At 57.7% G+C, this 23,424-nt stretch overlaps 1 protein-coding gene across 1 annotated transcript in view; it reads left to right on the forward strand.

Moving 5' to 3' along the window:
* The first annotated feature begins 1,851 nt into the window (after positions 1 to 1,851).
* Positions 1,852 to 23,424, forward strand: part of LOC144945201 (uncharacterized) — a 113,482-nt gene continuing 91,909 nt past the window's right edge. Inside the window, 1 exon segment of the mRNA XM_078873509.1 lies at positions 1,852 to 3,209. Coding sequence (XP_078729635.1) covers positions 2,850 to 3,209 — 360 coding nt within the window. The 5' untranslated portion in view covers positions 1,852 to 2,849.

Here is a 23,424-nt window from a genome sequence, read left to right on the forward strand (position 1 = left end):
TCACAAAGAGCGCGGCGGCGGCGCGGATCAAAGGGAGGGGGGAGCCCCCGGTGCGACCTCACCTACCGTGGGGGGTGGGGGGTGGACGAGAGAGTGATTGTTAGCGAGCACCTATTAAGGGGCCGGAGCGACGCCGCAGGGACTGTGGTGTGGCCGGTCACCACGCCCCAGTGCCGAGATGTTTACGCGCCGCCATTAAGGCGCGCGTTTAAAGCTGAGTCGACCTAGGGGAGGCCCAAACCCGACGAATGCGTTTATTTATTTATTTAGTCCGTGATGCTCGGCCGTAGCCGGGAACAGAACTCAGGTGGCCGGGTCCATAGCGCGATGCCCACACCACTGAGCCACCGCTCCCCGTCCCCCTCCCCCTACACACACACATACTTACACATTTAAATAAATAATGGGGCCATTTGAATGCATCTCCTGATCCATCTAATAGACATGAATAGTTTAGAACCTAGACAAACATTGGCTGAAGAAAGACGTGAGCCCCGTGGCTGTGGGTTGGGTATGGGGGCAGAAATGTGTGTGCGTGAGTGTGTGTGTGTGAGTGCACGTGTGAGTGTGTGTGCGTGTAAGTGTGCGTGCGTGTGTGTGAGTGCACGTGTGTGTGAGTGCACGTGTGTGTGCGTGTGTGTGCACGTGTGTGTGAGTGTGTGTGCGTGTGTGAGTGTGCGTGAGTGCACGTGTGAGTGTGTGCGTGTGTGTGCACGTGTGTGTGTGAGTGTGTGCGTGTGTGTGCACGTGTGTGTGTGAGTGTGTGCGTGTGTGTGCGTGTGTGAGTGCACGTGTGAGTGTGTGTGCGTGTAAGTGTGCGTGCGTGTGTGTGAGTGCACGTGTGTGTGAGTGCACGTGTGTGTGCGTGTGTGTCTGTGCGTGTGTTTGTGCGTGAGTGTGCGTGTGCGTGTGTGTGCGTGTGTGAGTGTGTGTGTGAATGTGTGTGCGTGTGTGTGTGCGTGTGTGTGTGAGTGTATGAATGTGTGTGTGTGTGAATGTGTGTGTGTGCGTGTGTGTGTGAGTGTGTGTGAATGTGTGTGCGCGCGTGTGTGTGTGTGTATAAATGTGTGTGTGAATGTGTGTACGTGTGTGTGTGCGTGTGAGTGTGTGTGTGAATGTGTGTGTGTGTGAATGTGTGTGAATGTGAGTGTGTGAATGTGTGTGTGAGTGTGTGTGTGAAAGTGTGTGAGTGTGTGTGAATGTGTGTGAGTGTGTGTGTGAATGTGTGTGTGAGTGTGTGTGAATGTGTGTGAATGTGAGTGTGTGTGAGTGTGTGAATGTGTGTGTGAGTGTGTGTGAATGTGTGTGTGTGAATGTGTGTGAGTGTGTGAGAGTGTGTGTGAGTGTGAGTTGGAGGAGGGCTGGTTTGTGGTGGGTGGAGGGGAGGGGGCTGCTGGTTTGGGGTGGGGGATGGGTGGGTGAGGGGGGGTTGTTGGTTCTGGGAGGCTGGGAGGGAGGGAGGGGGTGCATGGGTGGGAGAGCGCTGTGTGAGAGAGAGGGGGGGCGCGAGTTGGATTGTTTGGGCTGTGTGCTCTGTGCGGTGGAGGGAGGGGGAAGTAATGGAGGGGGGAGGGATGGAGGGGGGTTCGCGGTTGGGGGTGGGGGAGTAGAGAGAGGAGGCTGCTTCGGGTGCTCAGTGTCATGTGACCGAGATCAAAGGGGCGGGCGCCGCCTGCCTCCCGCGTCCCCCCACTCGCCCCGCGCCCCCCCCCTCGCTCTCTTTAATTCGCCGTCCCCTCCCTGCCCCAATCCTCCTCCCCCCTCCAGCCCCACAACTCTCTCCCTCCCTGCCTCTCTCTCTCTCCCTCTCCCTCCCTGCCTCTCTCTCTCTCTCCCTCCCCTACCCTCCTCTCTCTCTCTCCGTGTTGTCAGCTCGCTGCGTCGCCCGCTGACACTCTTCCCAATCTCTCTCCTCTCTTTCTCGCCCGCCCTGGGCCCTGTGCTCTTTGGCGAAGGCGACAACCCCGTGGGGGGTGGTGGTGGTGGGGGGAGGACGTCGACCACGTTCCGACGAGTCCGGGTCCGCCGCGGAGTTCCGAGTCCGCGGAATCCAGTCCGCGGGTTCCGTGCCGCTTGCTGGGAAGGCGGCGGCGCAACAGAGGAGGAGAGACACGCAACAGAGGAGGAGAGACACGCAACAGAGGAGGAGAGACACGCAACAGAGGAGGAGAGACACGCAACAGAGGAGGAGAGACACGCAACAGAGGAGGAGAGACACGCAACAGAGGAGGAGAGACACGCAACAGAGGAGGAGAGACACGCAACAGAGGAGGAGAGACACGCAACAGAGGAGAGTCACGGAGCAGAGGAGCGGGGGGGGGAGCTGCGGATTTCACGATCGACTGGGGCGCTCCGGCCGCTCCATCTCAGCGGGGAGCGAGGATCGGAGGAGCCGCCGCGAAGGAGACGTCGCGAGAGGCGCGCAGAGATTCGCAGCGGCCGCGGCTGCGCAGGGCGAGGGAGCGAGGAGGAGGAGGCGATGTGATCGATACCGCGCACGGCCAGGAACCAGCGGAGCTCCGCGCGCGCGGCGACAAACCGGGGAACGCGCGGCACCAGCGCCAATTCTCAGCGGACGTGGAACTAGCAGCCGAAGAACTAGTGTCCGACTCGCGGTTATTTAACGATGAATAGTCGATTATCAACGTTAATGCTATTTCCGTCCGCGTTCGTTGTCTGAATCGTGGTGATTGAGGGCGCGCTACCGACCACCGCTGCCGCTGCTGCGCCCGTTGTTGTTGAACGCGGGGCGGAAGCATCCAGGGCACCACCACGGCCCCTGCACGAGAGGCCACGGCATTGCTGATGCGCAGTATGCGGTGGGGAAGGTGGGAGAGCGGCGAGCGATGATGACGCTGCCGCCGGACTCGAGCAGCAGCAGCAGCCTAGGGCTGCCACCTTCACCTCGTCCCAACCAACATCACCACCGCCACCACCGTCATCACCACCACCACCACCGTCACCGTGCTCATCCGTCTCCCCAGCCGCCGCCGCCGCCGTCTCCGCCGTTGCTGCTGCTCATCCTCCTGCTCGCGCCGCCGCCCTCGTGCGCCCTGGCCGTCAGTCCCGGGCGGGACGCGGCCCTCATCGAGGTGATCCTGTACGAGCCGAGACCCAGCAGCGGGAACTACCTCACGCGGCCTACCGACCTGCAGGGCTCGTACAGCCGATCGGGGGCCCTGAGCGGGGCCGAGGGGAAGATCCTGCAGGTGAGACGCGGCCCTGTGGGGGGTGCTGGTGGTGGTGGGGGAGCGGTGGTGCAGTGGTTAGCGCTACGCTGCGCTACGAATCCGACGAGTCGAGTTCGATTTCTCGCTCACGGCCAACGGTGATGATTTATCTGAACCGGTCCTGGGCCTCCACTAGGTCGACTCGGCCTCAAACGAGTACCTGGTGCGGTGGGTAAACATCGCCGCTGGGGAGACAAAGGCGGCCACCCACCAACTCGTGTGTCATGCCGGCCTTTATATGTGCTCGCTGACAGCACTTGCCCCAACAGTCTGTGAAGGCTATACGGGGGATCTTTGTCTGATGGTGGTAGTTGCTGCTGCTTGTTTTTTCGAGGTTGTACTACGGAAAGGTCCCACGTGTGTTTTTCGGGTTGCACCACCAGGTGTTGTTCGGAATGATGTCCGACGTTTCGCTTCACGTGCCGGATGGGTGGGGTAGCGTCTTCCTACTGCGACTGGATTTCTGCACAGTGTTTTTATCACAGGGCCTGTCAATCCACTGCTGGATGACTGCCTACGTGATGTCGGTTGTTCGGCATTCCCTGAACAAATACTTCACGAACTCTTGGGAGGAGCAACTCTATCCATCCAGCAGTAGATTCACAGAGGGCTCCAGATCGCGATTGCAAATAAGCTGCCCGAACGATGGCTCGCTCTTGCGCGTGCAACGATTCGGTTAACGGAGAGGCGCGGCGAGCGAACCGTCGGACGTCGTGGCGGGGTACGACGACCCTCTCGAGTTGGCAGCTCGCCTCGTGGAGTCCCCGTGGCCGAGGCGTCGTCCCCGCGTGAGCCGGGCCCTCCCCTCCCTCCTCCCCTCCGGTGGCGGGGTCCGCTTTGATGTTTCCCGAAAGAGCCACGCAGGCTGAGAATTCCTGCTGCTGCTGCTATAGGCAGCAGCGACCCCTGTTTTGAGAAACGGGGCTCGAGACGAACTCCGAGCCACGGCCGTGTGGGTCTCCAGCAGTCGGTGTCGGGTGGATGACGCCGTGGGTTATTTACAAGCGCTCTCTCACGATGCTGTGTGGATGAAGGCGCTATATAATACCCAAGCCGTGGACACGGTCTTGTATGAGGGGGCGGTTGTTTGGGTCGTTTGGCTATAGATCTTCATCACGGTCGCTAGGAGATGTTAACTACCTCGCCTGGTTTACAGGAGGTCGTGGGTTCAATATCGACGCCTGCTGTATATTTGGAGTCTGCGTCTCTCTCTCTCATCATCAGAGTGGCTAGGAGATGTCAACTACCTCGCCTTGTTTTACAGGAGGTTCGTGGGTTTGATACCGAGCCTGACGACGCCCGCTGCTGTGTATTTGGAGTTTGCGGTGTCTCTCTTCCTGTGGTCGCGTGGATTTTTCTGTGGCTCCTCGGGTTTTCCCTTTCCACTTTTAGTTTCGTTGATTATCCTGCAGTTACAAACCGGAGAACCCGAACGGGTTCCCCTCCATATTCAGAAACGATGCGTCTGAAGTATTTGGCTGCTACTTTACATTCCCACGTGATGATGATAAACCACGTCGTCGACCAATCATTTGTGATGGGCAGGTCACTTCTGATGAAAGAGTTACAAAGCTCATTGGGCCTTACCTGGTAAAATAAAATTGTTATAATTTAAATACTTCGCCACGCTGGTCACTCCGGGTGTCTTGAGCTATGGGCCACCACCCAGGATCGATTCAGAGCTGCTGGTGGCTTGTGGCCTGGAACCCGACTGGCGTGGCCGGCCAGAGTTCAGCAGCGCAGTGCGCAAACCGCCGTCCCACCGCTCCAAGCGGTTAATGAAGACGAATATTAACCGGCCCTTTGCAAAATCGCGAGAGTTTGGGGGGCTTTGTTGTAGCCTTTGAAGCTGACGCACGCCTCGAGTTCTCACAAGCGCTATATTCTTTGAAAGTCTAAGGTCAAAAAACCAATTACATTGTCCTGTAACCTTTCCCCGGTTGGGAGGGGCGGCGGGGGGAGCGGTGGCGCAATGGTCGTCTCGCCCCACGCCGAACCCGGATTCCTCGCCGGCTCTTGGTTGCCGCGCCATCATCGTGGGCGAGCGATTTCTCAGCACCCCCCCACCCACCCACCCGCGACTCACCAGCGTGGTGAAGTCCGCTCAAATAATCCCGAATGAGCGACACGACGAGGGGACGCCTTCATCCAGCAGTGGATTGGCCACGGGTGGCGGTGACGATGGAGGAGCTCGTGGGCGAGAGGCGCCGCGCCCGGAGCGTTCGTCCGGGGCGCTTCGCTTGAACTTCCGCTCGTCGTTGGCGGCACGAGCGGAGCTCGACTCGGCCCAGCACCTCCGATGAGCGCGGCCGGCTACGTACGATGCCAAGGAAGTTCTGCGTACATGCGTCTCTCTGCTATGACGAAGGGCCATTGCCCGAACCGTTGCATATTAGATCATATTCCCCGGTTGGGGCGGCGTTATTGCCGAACGTGTGGAGGCTGCTGCCACTGCCGCTGCTGAGCGAGCTCGTGTCCGCCGCTCGTTCCGATGCGTCGTGGACCCCGCGGAGCCGGGCACGCTCCGAGCACCGCGGTGGACGTCCCTGGTGGGGCATTGCTGGTGTTGGGGGGGGCATTGGTGGTGTTTGCTGTGCGATGAGTTCGGTGTGAATCGTCGCATCGCAGCACCATGAAAGATGGCGACGGCCTACATCCAGCAGCGGCTCGATCATAGCTGCTGCTGATGCTGAATTGTGTGTAACCAGCCGACGGCTCGCTCCGGCAAAGCGGCGTAATGTGCAGGGGAGACCAGGGGATTATATATAAACATATATTTACACACGCGCTCCTCACAGGGGCTAAGGTCGGGCCGAGCGATGTCAGTGGTGGCGTGGTTTCCTGGCCACGCCGCCCCCCTCGTGTGCCCTGCCAGCCTTCATGTGGCCTCGCTAATAGCACTTGCCCCAACAGCCGGTGTGGGCTACACGGGAGAATCTTTGTCTGTGTGTGTGTATGGGCTGAGAGGTGGCATCGAGGTGGTGCCCAGGGGCTATGATACTGCACGGATTATTTTCTCGGGGTCGCTGCTCGGTCGATGTCATCGGCCCGTGCCCACCAGCCACAGCGAGAGAGAGAGAGGGAGAGGGGGTTACTGGATGCGGTGTGCCGGGTGTTGAAATATTGTCCGGGTCTGCCGAGATGGAATCGTGGTTCCGCGCACGCTGCCGTTTGAACTCGGCGACCCCGGTTCGGTTCACGGCAAACGTCGGTGAAGAGCAACATCTGCACCGGTTCCGGGGAGGCCGCACTGACCAGCGCGGTGAAGTATGGCAAAACCATCCCCATTGGCTGGCATCCCCGCCGGCGTGCGGCGGGCTGACGCGTCGGGGAACCTACAACTGACTGCACATTCTTACTGCTGGCGTATTATTGTCGATTTAGTTGTGCTGCTGTTACTTGTGAGCGTCTCGCACGGGGGTCACAGCTCGCGCGACGATGGCGATGCCTAGGCCTCGGCAAGGTAAGGTAATTTACCCTTTTTACCGGGTAAAAGGGTAAAGGTGTCGACATGCCAAGGGGTAAGGTAAAGGGTAGGGTAAAGGTAGCTCGGACCAATTACCCGGTAGGGTAAAGGAAGCGCGAAGTATTACCCGGTAAATACGGTACCTTGTTTACCACTAAAAGCTCCGTGGCGCAGTCCGTGGCTTCCATTTAATAAGTAATATTTAAAACAACTTAAAAAAACACGCTTTTATGAAATGTACAAGTAATGGCAGAACTCCACGACTCCAGGAAGTGGCCGCAAATCTTGCCATAACGTAAGGGGCCGTGGTGATTTACAGCCAACGTCAGTTGAGTGTGGACAATTAGACCCAAGCCGAAACATAACATGTAAAATGTTTTTAAAAACATATATCTTTTTAATGATAGAATATAGTGTTGTCATCAGTATGACATAAGTATACCAAGTTTGCAGTCGATACCACATTAGGAAGTGGGTAAAAATTTAGTTACAATATTTGAGGATACAACAACGATGTCAACGACGACAACAACAACAATGACAACAAACAACGACAACAAGCGTGTAAAATTGGAATCATCGAGAGTATTCTATATGAATAAAGCGGTCTACCTAGCATTTACCGTTATAAACCTTGTTCATGTGTAGTTCCCTAGTAATTACCCTGTAATCGAGTAATTTGTATGGGGTAAGGGTAAAGGTAGGCTCGTTGTTTTTACCTTTTAACTTTTACCTTACCTTGCCGAGGCCTAGAAATGCCCGAGGGGGCGCGTCTCCCCGTGTCACGCCCCTCGGTCGCCCTCATCCCGACCCCCCCTCTCTCTCTGCCTCCCCGCGTGCCTGGCTCTCAATGCTTCCACTCCGCCCTCACCCCTCTTTGATTTCCCCGCACCCCCCCCCCCTTGTCCCCCCTTGTCCCCCCTTGTCCCCCTCTCCAATGGGATACGGAGCCCGCGTGCAAAATGGCTGCGTGCTTGATAGTGGTGATGGTGATGGTGTGCGGTGGTGCGTGATGGTGTGTGTGATGGTGATGGTGTGCATGCAATGATGATGATGGCGAGATGTTAACTCCCTCGCCTGGTGTGCAAGAGGTCGTGGGTTCCATCGCGTGCTGTATATTTGGGGTTTGCGGTGCCTCTCCCCGTGGTCACGTGGATTTTTCTCCGGCTTCTCTGGGTTTTCCCTCCACATTTAGAATTAACATCACGCGTTTTGAGTTCTTGGCTGCTGTACATTTGCACGTGATCAGCCACTTCGTTGAGCTATCGTCTGTGGCCAGGTAGCTTCTGAAAAAGAGCCTTACCTGGTAAAATAACAAGTTTAGTGGATTGTATAGTGTGGTAGTGTATGATGATGGTGTTAGTGTAATGATAATGATGCGGTGTGTGCGCGTGGGTGATGATTGTGTGTGTGTGAGATCGTTCGTGTGCGTCGGGCAGCTGCTGTTCTGAGAAATCTCTTTCCTGGGACATTAACATTCCCAGCTATTATCCATAATAAAGGTTTTTTTTGGGTTAGATTGCATGTCGTTAATCCCACCACCACCCGACACAGCAATTTGGTAAGGTTTGTCACGTAAACGAAACATCCTAATTAGTTACTAGATCAGCACACCGGTGTAATGGAAAGTAAACCCACGACATTTACAACTCGAGTGTGACGCTTCACTGGTGATTACAACCAGCGACAGCCTCATCAGCCGAAAGCCTGATGAGGCTGTCGCCTGGAGTCGTGATGTTAACTACCTCGCCTGGTATCCGTGAGGTTGTGGGTTCGAGCCCGACCCTCACACCTGTTGTCTCTTTGGAGCCTGCGCGTCTCCCTCTCTTTCTGTCCCCGCGGTCGCGTGGATTCTTCTCCGGGTCCTCCGGTTCTTCTCTCCAAAATTTAGAATCGACATCACGCGTTCAGAGTGTTTGGCCGCTATAAATTTCCACGCGACGAGCCCCTCCGTTGAGCTGTCCGTATTAACACGGCGCCGACTCCCAACGCACAGGCGGTGCAACTGCGCTCGTGGCCCACGGACCAGAGGGGCGTGCGGTCACCGGGATACGAAGAGTGGTTGGTGGGGGCGGAGGGGAAGGAATTGGACTGGGGGATGACCCGTTGATTTCCCCGGCACCAGCGCCCGCGCGAGCGTCCGTGCCAGCGCCGCTGATTGGAAACTGCCTCCACTGGTGATGGAAGAGGGCAGACGTCGACGATAGGAGCGAGACGCGGAGAGGGAGTTGACCGGGAAGAGCCTGCGCCCGCCTCGTTAATCAGCATGGCCTGGCTCTGTCATCATCATCGTCGGCATGCCATCGCCCCTCTGATCTTGCGAAACAATGATCGGGGCTTTCTCTTGACTTGCGATCTGCGAACTTGTGCTGCTGCGTCGTTCGTACCACGTGGGGTCCGTCCCGTGATGCGCGTGCCGCCAGTCTCTCTGCTACGGTCGTCTCGCTCAGTCGGATCCCATGCTCGGCGCAAATTCTGATCCGGAAAAATCTTCGGGCACCTGTTTTGTGAGAGTGACATCGCGAACATTGTGAGCATCACCGGCATCGGCTATCTGGGCCGCTGTGTGCACGCGGTCCAACCCCGAACAACGCCACCACCAACAACAACAATGACACCACCAACAACAATGATACCACCACAACACCACCACCACCACAGTGTCCGACTTTCTCGGTGCTCGCGATGCGTTGTGCGTGCCATATTTGTCCCGACGGATTGAAGGGCCATCTTTGTCTTTTGTCAGCGCGTTTATCATCGAGGCTTTATCGCAGTTGCCCATCTCTCTCTCTCGCCGTGACGAGCTCTCTCGCGCCGCCCATCTTCCCACCTCGACGGTGACGGCAGTGAGAGGTGCTAGGGACGGCTGGGCGTGGCACGCCATGAAGCGCGTCTTTGTCTGAACATATTAGACGGGAGCAGAGAAAAAACCCAACGCCAACGCGCCAGGTGTAACCCTGCAACTGCGCGCACGCGCTCGCGCTCCCGCTGGCGGAAGCGGCGCCTCCGCTCGTAGGGGGACATCGGCTCGGCTGGCTGCAGGCGCGGCAGATTGGCGGCGTGGCAGAACCGGCGGAGCGCCGTCGGGGAAGGGGCTGGATGGGTGGGGGGAGCCTCAGTCCAGCAGTGGATCGATCGTGGCTGATGGCGATGACGGCGATGCATTGTGTAACCAAGCTGAGAGCTCGCCCCGGGCGGGCGGCCCCAAGGCTCTGATGCACGGGGGACCTGGGGAGGAGACGATGCTTCCCACAAGAGGTCGAAGGTCAAACCGCCCAATTCCCTTCTCCCTGAAACCTTCCGACGGCCGCTCGGGCTTCGCAGGCGGGGAGGGGGCGTCTTGATCCTGCACACGAAGTTTAATTTGAACGCGCGCGCGTGTGCACGTGCACACACGTGGCTGTAAATTACAGGGCGATCCGCTTACAGATACCGCGCTGAAATAATGGGACTAATTATCTGGTGATGCTGCTGTAGACAGGGGTGCGCGAGCACGGTTCACAACAAAGAGCTCCACACGCGCCATGTCAATAACGACGCTGTGGCCTGCGTCGCGGGCGTTGTTTCGGGCGACGGCCCTCAGAGAGGCCAGGGAGAGGTGAGAGTGGCCTTCCTGTGCACAGTGAACAAGAGCCATGGCACGAAACGATGTCCGCTCTACGCTCTGCATTCTCAAGGCCCCCCCCCCACACGGGGGGGGGGGGGGGGAAGCGGCATTATCGACGGACTAGCGGCGCGTATTGTGAAACGATCGGGAGATGGTGCAGAGGACGACGAGGTTTCACTTCACGGCCTCGTCGCGCTGTGTCTCTCGAGCCTGTCCTGCGGCTCTCGCGGAGTCCACCCGGCGCCTCCGTGCCGCGCTGGGTCACCGCTATCGTCCGTGGTGGCACCGGCGCGAGGTGTGGGGGAAGTCTGGCAGGGAGAGGGGCGCGGGGGCTGCGTGCGTAATGCGCTGCAGTCGAATCGTAAGATTTACCTCGGTTTATCCAGGGAAGGCTGAGGCATCGTGCTGTTTCAGGAGGGCCTGCATTGGGATGTTTGGTCAACTCCTCATGACCGAGTTTGGCTTCCCGTGGGAGGGGAGCGAAGGGCCCGGAGAAAACCCGCCATGATTACAGGGGTTCCACACCCCGCACAGATGGATTCAGAAACCCAACCACTGTACGTACCGCACGTGTCTGAACCGCCTCGTGCAGCCCAGCGCGGCCTGGCAGTTTCGCACATCTCTACGTGATCCACCAACCCTCGCCTCCACAGCACGGGATCGGAGTTGGTTGACCATACTTCACTACTCTGGGGCTGGAGAGAAGTGGGAAGGGGGGGAGCAAGGACCGGTTCGAACGTCGCTCAACGAATTGCTAGGCCTGCCAACCACCATCATTGCCCGGGGGAACGCCGATGTCATCTTGACGTGCAAAGCATGCTGGGGGGGAATTCCTCCTAAGTTGTTGCTGCTGTGCGAGGGACGGTGCTCCCGGGGGAAGGTTGTTGTGGTTGTTGTTGTGGTTGTTGTTCTTGTTGTGCCCGCGGACTGGAGGCGCCTGTGCTGGGACCGTTCCTCTGCAGCGACCGCCGCCAGCGGCCAGGGCCTCCTGGCTCCCCGCCGAGTGTTCTCGAGCTCGCTGGCTCGCCGGCCAACCCGAGCAGTCACGGGGCCTCGTCATCGTTGTCACGGGAAGCGTTGTATTTGTGTGTGGAGTGACATGGAGCTGCACGCGCACGTGCGGACAAGTGGCTGATTCGTGACCTTGCCCGCCCTCGGTGCCAATTGGTATCGCATGCTGGCCTGGGACTTCCCTAGGTCGGCTCGGACAAGATTCCAGCGTGCGTGGTTGCATTCCTTACCTCCGCCACGCCACTCTCTCTCTCCCACCCACCCACCCCCGTGGCCGTGTCGGCCCAAGTGAAAGCTCACAACAACACTGTCTGGTGGAAGGACAACAAAGTTAATGGGGAGAGTAGTCGCAGGAAGGGTTTCGAAGCGTGGGCCCGGTGTGCGCCGCCCAACCCCACGGGAGCCGCTCGGCTCGGGCGGAGCGCCGCTCGTCCGCTGCAGCGGTCCGCGGCACCGCCGTCCCCGGTTCGGCTTCCTCGATCGCGGACGATCGCCCCGCGCGTCGTTCCGCCCGACGTTTCGTTGTGCGTGGCCGGGAGCTTCTGCAGGAAACGAATCGATCGCCGCCCTATAAAACCGTCCGGGCTCCTGGCGCCAAGCGTCGGGACGCGCAATGCCGAGCGACGTGCTCGGGCGCTCCGCGGCTAACCCGTAGAGTCACTTTTCAAAGTTTAAGTTTGTTCCCTTCCAAGATCAATATTTCCCATTGCCAACCGTGCAATGCAAGGGACTTTACCCCGGGCAGAGTTTATCTGATGCCAGCAAGGGTTGTGATTTGTAGCTTTTTAATGTCGCCAAGTTGTGGTTTCGAATTCGCGCTTTGTTCTGTGGGTGCCAGAGTTCGTTTCAAGCTTAATTTTGTTTAATTATCCGGAGGAGACGAGGGTAGACGTCTCCATTGCAAGCGTGGACTGGTCCCCAAAATAAAAAATAAAAACAATTCAAATAAGCTGCAGCAATGAAGCAAATAAGCAAAGAGAAATCTGTTCAAATAAAACTGCGTCCAATTGGGAAATCGAGGATATTGCACAAACGCAGTTCGGTGTTAATTAACAAATTGTCTGCAGCGTGCGGCGAGTCGGCTCGGGCAGATTTGCGTTGCGCCCGATCAGAGCCCAGTTACAAAGTTAACTTAGAGAAACATTTAAAAGATATAAGGGGGTGACTATTGTGCTCTTGTGGAAACACACGAGGGGGGGGGGGGTGCATGCTCAGGCGTCCGTGGTGCACGCTGCCCCACGACTCGGAAGAGCGGCGGTGATGACACCGCGCGCCTCCTTTGATGTGCCACTTCCATCGCACCGCGCCCCCCCCCCCGCTGGCGAACACCCAGGGCGTGACGACGCCATGATTCACGGATTAATATGAAAGCTGCGGTTTTTCTGGGAGCTTCAGCCGGGGCACACTCGGTGAGCTGGCAGGGCCCCTCCCTCGGGCAGCCCCGCCTACTTTACAGCAGCCCCTCCCACTCGTGCACTGGCTCCTCCCACTCGTGCACTGGCCCCTCCCACTCGTGCACTAGCCCCTCCCACTCGTGCACTGGCCCCTCCCACTCGTGCACTGGCCCCTCCCACTCGTGCACTGGCCCCTCCCACTCGTGCACTGGCCCCTCCCACTCGTGCATTAGCCCCTCCCACTCGTACACTGGCCCCTCCCACTCGTGCACTGACCCCCCCCCACTCGTGCACTAGCCCCTCCCACTCGTGCACTGGCCCCTCCCACTCGTGCACTGGCCCCTCCCGCACGGTGAGTGACCCCGCTGTGGACAGAATGAGGACATTGACCATGACCCTGATAATTTGGCTTGTCGGTTCGGCGCAGCTTATCCGCACTATCGTTTTGCAATCATAGCCCGGAGTGTGTATGTGTGTGGGGCCCGCAGCCCCACTTCAAAATCATAGACTGGATTGCCCACGAGTTCCTCAACCGGATTCTCACTGCCCTCGTAGCAACTTGTGAGTGCAGTTAGGTGAGAGGTGTTCTGTGAGTGGTGAGTGTTTATTGGCGAGTGGCGAGGGTCAGGTGTCGTGTGCGAGCGCCACGTGACCCTGTCTGTAGGACGGAACGACGCGGGCACGCGCCCGACGCAGATTTCATGGTCGCGCGTTTCCCAGCGGGTCGCCCGCCATGAAGTCGTCCGACGTTTCGCTCCGCGTGCCCAGCGGGGAGCTTCCTTCGGGAGGGGGGGGAACCGAGCCGCTCTATTAGATTCTCGGAGAAGTTTCCGGTTGGGCGGCGTGGTGGAGGGGAGGGGCACGCCAAGCCCTACCACCACCACCGCGTGCCTCTGAGTTATTTATACGGGGTGGCGGGGGGTGGCGGGAGGTGGCGGGGGAGATCGTAAATCACTCGAAGCCCCACCGGGCGGTAGCAGGGCTGTCGCTGCTTCTGTACGCGTGTGGATGCGTGCGCGCGTCGATGGAACCCCCCCCCCCGCCTCCCTCACCCCCATTTTAATCAACTAAATGGGTGATGTAATCAGTCTTGGCGGTTGTTTGTGTTGGTTGTCTGAGCCTGCCTGTGCAACCTCGTCAACCTACTTGCTCGACTGTCGTACCCCAACCGTCTCCCAGCGGCCCCGAAGTTTTTATTACACGCTTTCTTTTAACTCACTCTGTTGTTGTCGTTGTTGTTGTATCCTCAAATCTTGTAACTCAATTTTAACCCACTTCACAATGTGGTATCGACTGCAAACTTGCTATACTTATGTCATACTGATGACAATTCTATATTGTATCATAAAAAATAAAAAATATATTTTTTAAACATTCTTTTTTACATGTTAAGTTTCAGCTTGGGTCTAATTGTCCACGGTCAACTGAGGTTGGCTGTAATTGGCCACGGTCCCTTACGTCATGGCAAGCTTCGGGGCCACTTCCTGGACTCGTGGAGTTCTGCCATTACTAGTACATTTCATAAAAGCGTGTTTTAAAAACAGTTTTTTTAATATTACTTATTCAGCTGTTGTTGAAGCGGAGCCCCGTTGGTTTTACCACTTGGCGGCCGACCGCACATCCCTTGCCTAGTGAAGCCGGGAAACCCCCCGGTGCAAGCCACGCCTGGCGCTACGTCACCCAGCGGCGCCCATCGCCTCCCGTCCTGCGGCACGCTCGTGCGTGGGAACGTAGGCGAGGCTTGTTTTTCCCAACCGCGCTCGCGTTATCCGATCGGTCCGTTTATTGAACCGACAATCGGTAGAGCAATTCGATTGCTTAATGCGAGCGATAGCACAGCGCGTAGCTCTAAATCGCCATCCGTTCGCCGATGCCTCTGTGATCCACCAACCCCCAACCGTTCGTCGTCGCTGGATGAATGGGTGCTTGAGGGCCATGCCCCTCGGCGTAACGATTGTGTCATCTGATTGCTCGGGGTTGATGGCGCGGGCCGATCGCCACCACGGGGTGTCCATTAAAAGTCTACGTGCTCGACGAACGTGGGTGTACCCTGGTTCGGATATGACCATACTTCACCTCGCCGGTCAGTGCGGGGGTTGGTGAATGTTGCGCCGTCGCCCGCCAACGATGATCACCGTGGCCGGGAATCGAACCGAACTCGCCGGCTTCACAGCGCCAGCGCTCCCTGTGGCCGTTCGCGCATCCGGCCGCCGCTCGTGAAAACGAGATGGCGTTGCCCACCCTGATTGGCCGTGCAAGAGACGGCGGTTCGCGTGTGGCGAGCGAGCCGCGATCGGGATTCGAACCTGGGGGCCCGAGGTTCGGTGCGGCACGCGTGTGCGCTCGGCCGCCGCGCCACCGCTCCTCGTGCCGTCGTCGGGGGCCGCGCTCCTGCACAGGAAATAAATAAATTGGCGGCACCCACGGGAACTCTCGCCGCACTCTTTCAGACGCTCCTCCAGAGCAGCCGCGAACGTCGTCCAGCGGTTGCGACGCAGACGCGCGCGCCGCTCGTCCGCCGGAGATGTTGACGAACGCTCTCGAGTCTTTGATGTTGAGATGTAAAGTCGGATGTAGGCGACGTTGAGGCCATCATCATCATCATCGCCCGGGGCGGTTGGGTCAGCCGAGTGTTACGGCAGCACGTTACGAGTTGTTATTCCCGCTCTTTCTCAACAGGTAAATCGTAACGATGCTGTCGGGTGGGAAACGTTCCCCCACAGTGAGACTTCGGTGACTCTGCCCCAGCAGTTGTAACGCGACGCGTGGCTACCCCCCGTCACCAGTTGGGGTTCTTTGTGGCTTAGACGGCCGTGTGGGTTGTGTACCCTCTACCACCCGACACGGCCAAGCCGATCGAGCAGTCACCCCGACAAACACCCCCCCCCCCGAATCGGTTCTTGTTTTTTGGCAAAAGCCGGTGGTTGTGAGCGAGGCACGGTGCGGCGACGGCTCCGTACGGCGTTCCGCTGGTGATGGCACCCCGCGGTGTCGTCATCGTCGTCAGCCCTCGAGTGATCAACATATTTAGAATCTTTATTTATCCAGGAGAAATCCGATGAGCTATGCAGCTTTTTTTACAGATGTCCAGGAGGGGGTTGGGTCAGAAAGTTACAACAGCAAACAATGCAGAAAAAAACGATCGGAGTGCAAAGTATACAAAAGGAAAGCAAATCACTGAAAATAATTACGTAAAAATAGATAAAGTGTACACATTTAAAGTACACACATTCTCAAGATTTGGCAAGGCAGCAAAACCACAGCAAGAAACAGTCCCAGACCACACGAAGATAACAACAAGAACACAGTCGCTTAATACAATGGCACATAAAAAGTTTAACAAATCACAATCTAATCTTCTGCTTCAGGATATTTTTGAAGGAAGATTTACGATGTTAAGGGAGGAAGCAAAGTTGTTCCAAAACATTGTTGCTGCAATAGGAGAGGCTTTGTCACGAGATCCAATTCTTGTTCTTGGGATAGTTCCGAAGGCAATTAGATGAACGTCTTCGGTTTCTTGGGGTTGGCAATGGGGGTTAATGAAATAGCTATTGCGCAGATTTGCCAATGAGGATTTTATGAATGAGCAGAGCCCTATGTAGACGTCTTGCATCAAGTGATGTGAGAGATTGGATTCTCTGGGCCCTCAAGGCTGTGGCTGTGTCTGTGTCGGGTGGTGGAGGGCATTGGCTGTAATTGACATCATCACATCGACCCGACGTAACCTGAAACTAAACTAGAAACTATTTTTTTTTACCAGCTCAGTTGGACTTCGCTATATAGATCTTTTTTTAGAATACTTTAGAATCGTGTTTCTAAATGTGGAGGGAAAATATGGAGGCCCCAGAGAAAAAATCCACGCGGCCATGGAGAGAGAGAGAGACACGCAGACTCCAAATATACAGAAGCAGCAGGCGTCTGGGTCGGGAGTGAACCCACGCTCTCCCGTATACCAGGCGAGGTAGTCAACATCACCTAGCCACCGCCACACTCGTGATGAATCGTGTCGGTGTCATCCGTGGTGCACTCAGCCTCTGTGGCTTCCGCTTCCCGCTGGGAGCTCTATGGGAGCTCTATGGGGAGCTCTATGGGTTTCTGTATGGGAGCTCTATGGGGTCGCTGCGAGCTGTGCGTTTGAGCGGGCGTGCCCCGTCTCGCGCAGGAGGAGATAATCCGGGGGGAGCGGGGGACGGGACGGGTCGAGGCGGCGATTAATCCAGAGCCGCGAGGCGCAGCCACCGGATTCTCCCTCCCTTGCTCCCTCGCTCTCTCTTTATCTCTCTCCCTCGCTCTCTCTTTATCTCTCTCCCTCGCTCTCTCTTTATCTGTCTCCCTCGCTCTCTCTTTAATCCCCCGTGCCTTTGATCGCGCGCGGCGCTCATACCTGGGGGATGAGGGGAGGCTGGAGGAGGTGGTGGTGGAGGGTATAGGAGGAGGAAGGAGGAGGAAGAGAAATGGGAGGGACGGGACGTGGGGGAGACGGAGTTGGAAAGATAAAATTGGAGGAAGCGGGCGGCAAAGAGAGAGAGCAACGACAGAGACGATGGAAGAGGCCAGAGAGAGAGAGGGAGGTTGGGAGGGCCGCAATGGAAATGGGAGAGGGGGTCGACGTCGAGAAGGAGAGAGAGAGAGGGGGCAGTTGCACCACCTGTGAACTCGACAGCTACGCCCGCACTCGTGGGGGGGGGGGGAATAACCTTGGATGAAAATGTAGCTGCAGAGAAATGGGAAGAGAGAGAGATGGAAAATGAGAGATTGAAGTAGTGAGAGAGAGAGGGAGGAGGAGAAGAGGTGTGGGAACGCTCCGAGCCGGCGCGACTGAACACGCAGGGGCCGTGCGGGCCCTGGGAACTCGCGAGCGGCCAACTCTGCCCCCACTCCACTGCAGCGCTAGGGGCCTTCCCCCACGTTATTTGACCATATTTCACCACCACCACGCTGGGCGTCGCGGTGCCTGTGCTGTCGCTGCCGCCACCGCCGCGCATGCTCTCTGTCATCCTCGTAGCGGAGCCGCCGAGCTCGACGGGGCCTCGGCGGCGAGCGCTCGATGTCCCCGGCCTCGTCGGCAGCCCCGAGGTGCGAGACGGCAGAGAGCCGCGTGGCGGTTACCGGCGTTTGATTGCAAACGCTGGAAATCGATTTTTTTCGCCCCTCGCAATTTAGCCTCTCGTGTCGTTGGTGAGCCACGCGGGACGGTGCCGTGGTGACGCTCGCTCGCTCGCGCCTTCACTGCAACCCCCCCCAACCCCCCCCAACCCCCCCCCAACCCCCCCTGCCGTGTTGACTCTAGGCTTAGGTGCCTCCTCCTCCTCGTCGTCCTCTTCGTCCTCGTCGTCGGCGGCGTCGTCGTCGTCTGTGTCAATAACGCCTGAGCTGTTTGAAGGCGGCGGCGGTGGCGCTGCTCATTGTTGACAGTTCTGTGGTAACGCGCACGTACACACACGTGTACACACGTGTACACACGCACGTACACACACACACGTACACACGTACACACACAGGTCGGGTGCGTGCGTGTGTGTCAGTGCGTGTGTCTGTGCGTGTGTCTGTGCGTGTGTGCATGCGTGTGTCTCTGCGTGCACAGGCTATACGGGGGATCTTTATCTCTGTGTGTCAGTGTGTGCCAGGAAATTTCTAAATCCGCTTCTGGGTTGCCGGGTTCATGGCGTCATGAGGGGCGCCGCGGTGGCCGGGAGATGTTCACTCCCTCACCCGCTACACAGGAGGCCATGGGTGCAATCCCAACGCCGACTCCTGCATATTTGGAGTTTGGGTGTCTGTCTCCCCGCGGTCGCGTGAACTTTTCTCCGGGTCCTCCAGTTTTTTCCTCCGCATTTAGAAGCGCGTGTTTAGAGCATTTGTCTGCAACACGTGATGTACATATGTCCGTTGAACTTCTTTCGCACGGTACGTAGCCAACCGTGCTAATCGTAGGCGCAAGCGCAGGTGGTGCACGATCGCTGCAGGCTGGCTCGCGTGTCTGCAGTGCGCACTTTTTAATCCGCGCGGCACCTTCGTGCGAATCGGAGATGCCACGGGTTGGGTTCGGTCGGGCGAGTGACAGCGCCCTGGCCCACTGTGGCGCAAGGCAGGAGAGCCTCGGGCCGAGGTTTGTGTTTGGCATCGACCATGGTGTTAGCCGTGTCTGGAGTAACGCTCGTTCACGATCACTTCCAGCTCGTCTGTCGGCCCACTGCTGGTGGAAGGCCTCTATCCCGTGCCGTGTCGGTCATGGGGGTTGTTCAGCCAAACTTCAGCATTCCGTGCGGGACTCGGCGTTGCTAAAGAGAAGCCGGAGAAGGCAAAGTGACGGGCACCGACGGACAGAGATGACGATCCCGCAGAGCTCGAGAGAGAGACACACCGCTCTAGAGAGAGATGCAGATTTGCACTGAGCGGAGGAGAGGAGAGAGAAATATTACAGAGGGAGGGGAGAGAGTAAAATATACCACGGTGTCTAATCTGTCCACGCCGGGATGGCGATGGTGCCTCCAGTCGCGTGTGCACGTCACACCCCGCATCGATCTCATACCTCAGCCATATTTTGTAGAACTATCGATATAATTACCCTGTGCGTTACACCCCAGTTGTATTGCCAGGATGATTTCAAAACATAGACTGAGGTTGCTTAGTTTTTGGAACAGCCCAAGTATAATGATGACGATGAGAAGCTGGTGGTGCAGGTGGTGGTGGTGGAGGAGGTAGTGATGGGTGGGACCCGTGTGCAGGGTGGAGGAGGGCAGGCCACAGAGACGACGGGCCATGGAGGGGCACCCTGGGGGAAGGGAGATGCTGGCAGCGGTGGTGGTGGTGCGGGGAGCGTTGGTGCAGCGGTTAGCGCGCTGCGCTATGAACCCAGGGACCCGAGTTCGATTAAGGCCAACACCATTGACGATTATTTGAACTGGTCCTGGGCGTCCCCTGGGTCGACTCAGCCTCAAATTAGTACCTGGTGCGGTGTGTAAAAACATCGACGCTGGGGAGACAAAGGCGGCCGGGCGTGGTGCTGGCCACCCACCCCCCTCGTGTGCCCTGCTTCTCGCTAACAGCACTTGGCCCAGCAGTCTTATCAGGCTACACGGGGGATCTTTGTCTTTGAGACTGAGGGGGACCTATGGCCTCGCAAAGTTACCGATGCAACAATTTAGCGCCGGCGTACGAGCTGAATCCGTCCCTCCATCTCCACGGTGAACGTCGTCTCCCGAGGGCGTTCTCTTCTTTGAGACGCCGTGCACCTCCACCGCCGGCCGTGGAGGTATAGACGGCACGGCCACGTGCCGTCTCTACGGTCACCATGCCGTCTCTACACCGCGCGTGTCCTCTGATCCACGCGCTCCTCTCTCCGTCTCTCGGGAGTCATTCGCAGCGTGCGCCCCCCCCTCTCTCTCTCTACGCTTCTGCGCGCACTTTTCAGCCGTTGTTCCACCGCCGGTGCCCATGCAGGGACTCTCTTCTTCTCGTGAGGGCCGTCGGCACGCCCGCTCGTCGCAACTAAAGTCCAGGCTCCGGCGGCACGGACGGGCCGCGATGGGCGCCGCTAGGCGAGGGCGAGCGGCCGTGGATCACGGAGCGGAATGTGTTTTTGTGGAAAGCTGGTGCCACCGTGGCACATTCCGCGTGGCCCGTGGATCACATCCCGCCGCTTCGTGTTGATGCTCGCGGTTCGGCTCGCTAACGCTGCCCCCCCCCTCCCCGCCCACCTCCCCGCACGCAACGCTTCTCGCGTTCTCGTGCCGGTGGAGCGAGCAACTCGCTGCAAATGAGACGTTAAATACCGGATTTTCTTGCCGAGCAGAAGGAGCGTTTTTTTGACGGGCGAATTGCGGCTTTATTGTGACCAGGTCAAGAGTGGAGTGAGTGAGCGATCCGGTTGGCAGGTGCGCGGGTGGGTGGGTGAGCGGGCGGGTGGGTGAGCTGGTGGGTGGGTGAGCGGGTGGGTGGACACGAGCCACCACTGCTCTATTAAAACTATCACGGCCACATGTTCACGGATAGCCAATCGCGTGACCCTGCCCATCGATAGCTGCAGCGCAGTCCAAACTCCGCGGTCCAGGATCCGTACCTCGCCCTGTGTGCTGCAGATCGCTCTGTCGGCTGGAGCAGGTGGCACGTGAGTGACAGGGCTGCAGCTGGACAGGTTGTTTTTGGCATTGGGACGAATCGAAGACGTGCGCCAAGGAGGTGACGTCACGCCACGTGGCTGCGTTTGTGACGTTCCCCATGTGGTCACCCCAATGAGATGCGAGTCTCCGTGACAGATCACGGCGTTTGACCATACTTCATCACGCTGGTCAAAGTGGTTTTGCAGACAGAGGGGAACCCATTACCGGTTCAGGAACCGCTGACATTTGCCACGGCCGTGAATCGGGTCGCAGGGCACGTCAATCATTGCTCCGCCGCTCCACCCTAGGGTCGTAGCGTGCGTTCTGGGGTCGCGGCAAGCGATGTCCGGCGTTTCGGTGCCACGTGCTGGGAACTTCTTCGGAACGTTTTTGGTTGAAAAAGGATTCTGTTCCTGGGGACGCTCGCTGCACGGTGAGCAAAACGTCGGACATTGTGCGGAACGACACGGACTGCGACGCGAAGGCGCGGGGTTTCCTCCGGGTTCTCCGGTTTGCTTTGATAAAAACTAAAACCCCATGAAATGTAACTGCACGATATTGAACTAAAACTAAACGTGGAGGGTGGAAAAACCGGAGGACCCGGAGAAAAATCCACACGACCACGAGGAGAGAGACGCCGCAAACTCCAAATATACAGCAGCAGGCGGCAGGGTTGGGATCGACCCCACGACCTCCTGCATACTAGGCGAGGCAATTAATAGTTAATATCTCGCCACGGTGCTATTGGCCAAACAACATCCCAATACCGAAGAGTTACCTGCAAATTACTTAGCAGGAATTACGCAGCAGTAGTCCCCTCCCCGTCTGCTGTGAAGACCTGGCAGGAACCTCCTGAGAATGACTCCTGAGACTCGGTGTGGGGCTCGCTGGGTAATCGAGACGAATGGTGACGTCAGGGCAGAGAGAGAATTGTGCTGCGGTGTTTGTGTGACGTGTGTGAAGTTGATGCGTTGCGTGGTGTGAGTGTACGCAGTGTTCGGTGAGCGGTAGAGTTCGATTCCCGCTCACGGCCAACACCGGTGACGATTTCCTGAACTGGTCCTGGGCGTCCCCTAGGTCGACTCAGCCTCAAATGAGTACCTGGTGCGGTGTGTAGTAAGCATCGCCACTCGGGAGACAAAGGCGGCCGGGCGTGGTGCTGGCCACCCACTCCCTCGTTAACAGCACTTGCCACAACAGTCTGTTAAGGCTACATGGGGGATATTTGTCTTTGTGAGAGATGAATTGACGAAGCCGCCGGAGCCCCGCGGTGGTGTATACGACGTGAAATGTGATACGCGTGCTGTACTCACTCACACACACTCACGCTCACACTCTCACGCACACACTCTCACGCACACACTCGCACTAACACACCCTTGCATTAACACTCATTTAAACACTCGCACACACACGTATATACACGTACACACACATGCACACACACAAGTACACACACACACGCGTACGTGCATGGTGTTTGGCACTGACAATGGAAGAAGGCATGCACAGACTCACTCGCACGATAACAGCAGCAGCAATAATCACCACGACGGCTGCATTGACGATGCCTAACCGGTCGTTCATGATAAATTACTCTGCGACAAAAATAGCAAAATAAATAATAAAGGACTGTGTGTGTCTGTGTGTGTCTGTGTGTTTTAGAGTTGTTTTGTTATTTCGTGCGTGGTAGACCCGAGTTCGATCCCCGGCCAGGGCCGACATGTGATGTATCCCTGCACCATTCCCGGGCCTCCACTAGGTCGACTCGGCCCTGAGTTGCCCGGGGAGACAAAGGTGGCCGGGTTTGCTGCCGGTCACGCACCCAGCCCGTGCACCGTGCCGGCCCTGACAGCTGCTCGCTAACGGCATCGCCTCAACCGTCTGTGTGGGACACAAGAGGGGAGCTTGCGTCCTTTAAAGTGGGCCTCATTTAGCTCGACTTGGCCTCAAATGGGTGCCTGGTGCGTTCCCCTGAATGTTGCCGATGGGGAGACAACAGCGGCCGGGCCCCCAGTGCCGCTTCGCTACCAAAAGCGCCCCCCCCCCCGCCCCCACCTCCACAAGATGACGAAGACGACCAAGCTGGGAAATCATCGCGATTTACTCAAGTGCCCTGTGGGGCATTGATCATTAGTTGTGAAGAGTCGAATTAACACCCCCCGCACCCCCATACTCACTCCTCCCACCGGTCATGATGGTGGCAATGGTGATGGCAGTGGTGGCAATGTTGATGGTGGTGATGGCAGTGGTGATAGCGGTGGTGATAGTGGTGGTGATGATGGTGTTGATGGCAGTGATGATGGTGATGATGGCAGAGATGATGGCGGTGGTGATGGCAGTGGTGATAGCAGTGGTGGCAGTGGTGATTGCGGTGGTGATGTTGGCGGTCGCAGCGATGGTGGTGGTGGTGGCATCCCTGGCTTTGGCCGCGTTGAAGTTTTCTCGATCTTGTGATCTGGGTGGCTTTAGGCGTCGGAGCGCCGAGCCGATTCCACTGGGGTTCTGGGATCGAATCCGGGGTGTCCAACTCCCCGTGGCTGAACGGGGTTCTCAAGAGTCGCGAGTCGATGGTTTCGGACGGGTCGACCAAAGGGCCGTATCATGTAAATAT

This window comes from Lampetra fluviatilis, chromosome 37 (genome assembly GCF_964198595.1).
Source record: "Lampetra fluviatilis chromosome 37, kcLamFluv1.1, whole genome shotgun sequence".
Lineage (NCBI taxonomy): Eukaryota > Metazoa > Chordata > Hyperoartia > Petromyzontiformes > Petromyzontidae > Lampetra > Lampetra fluviatilis.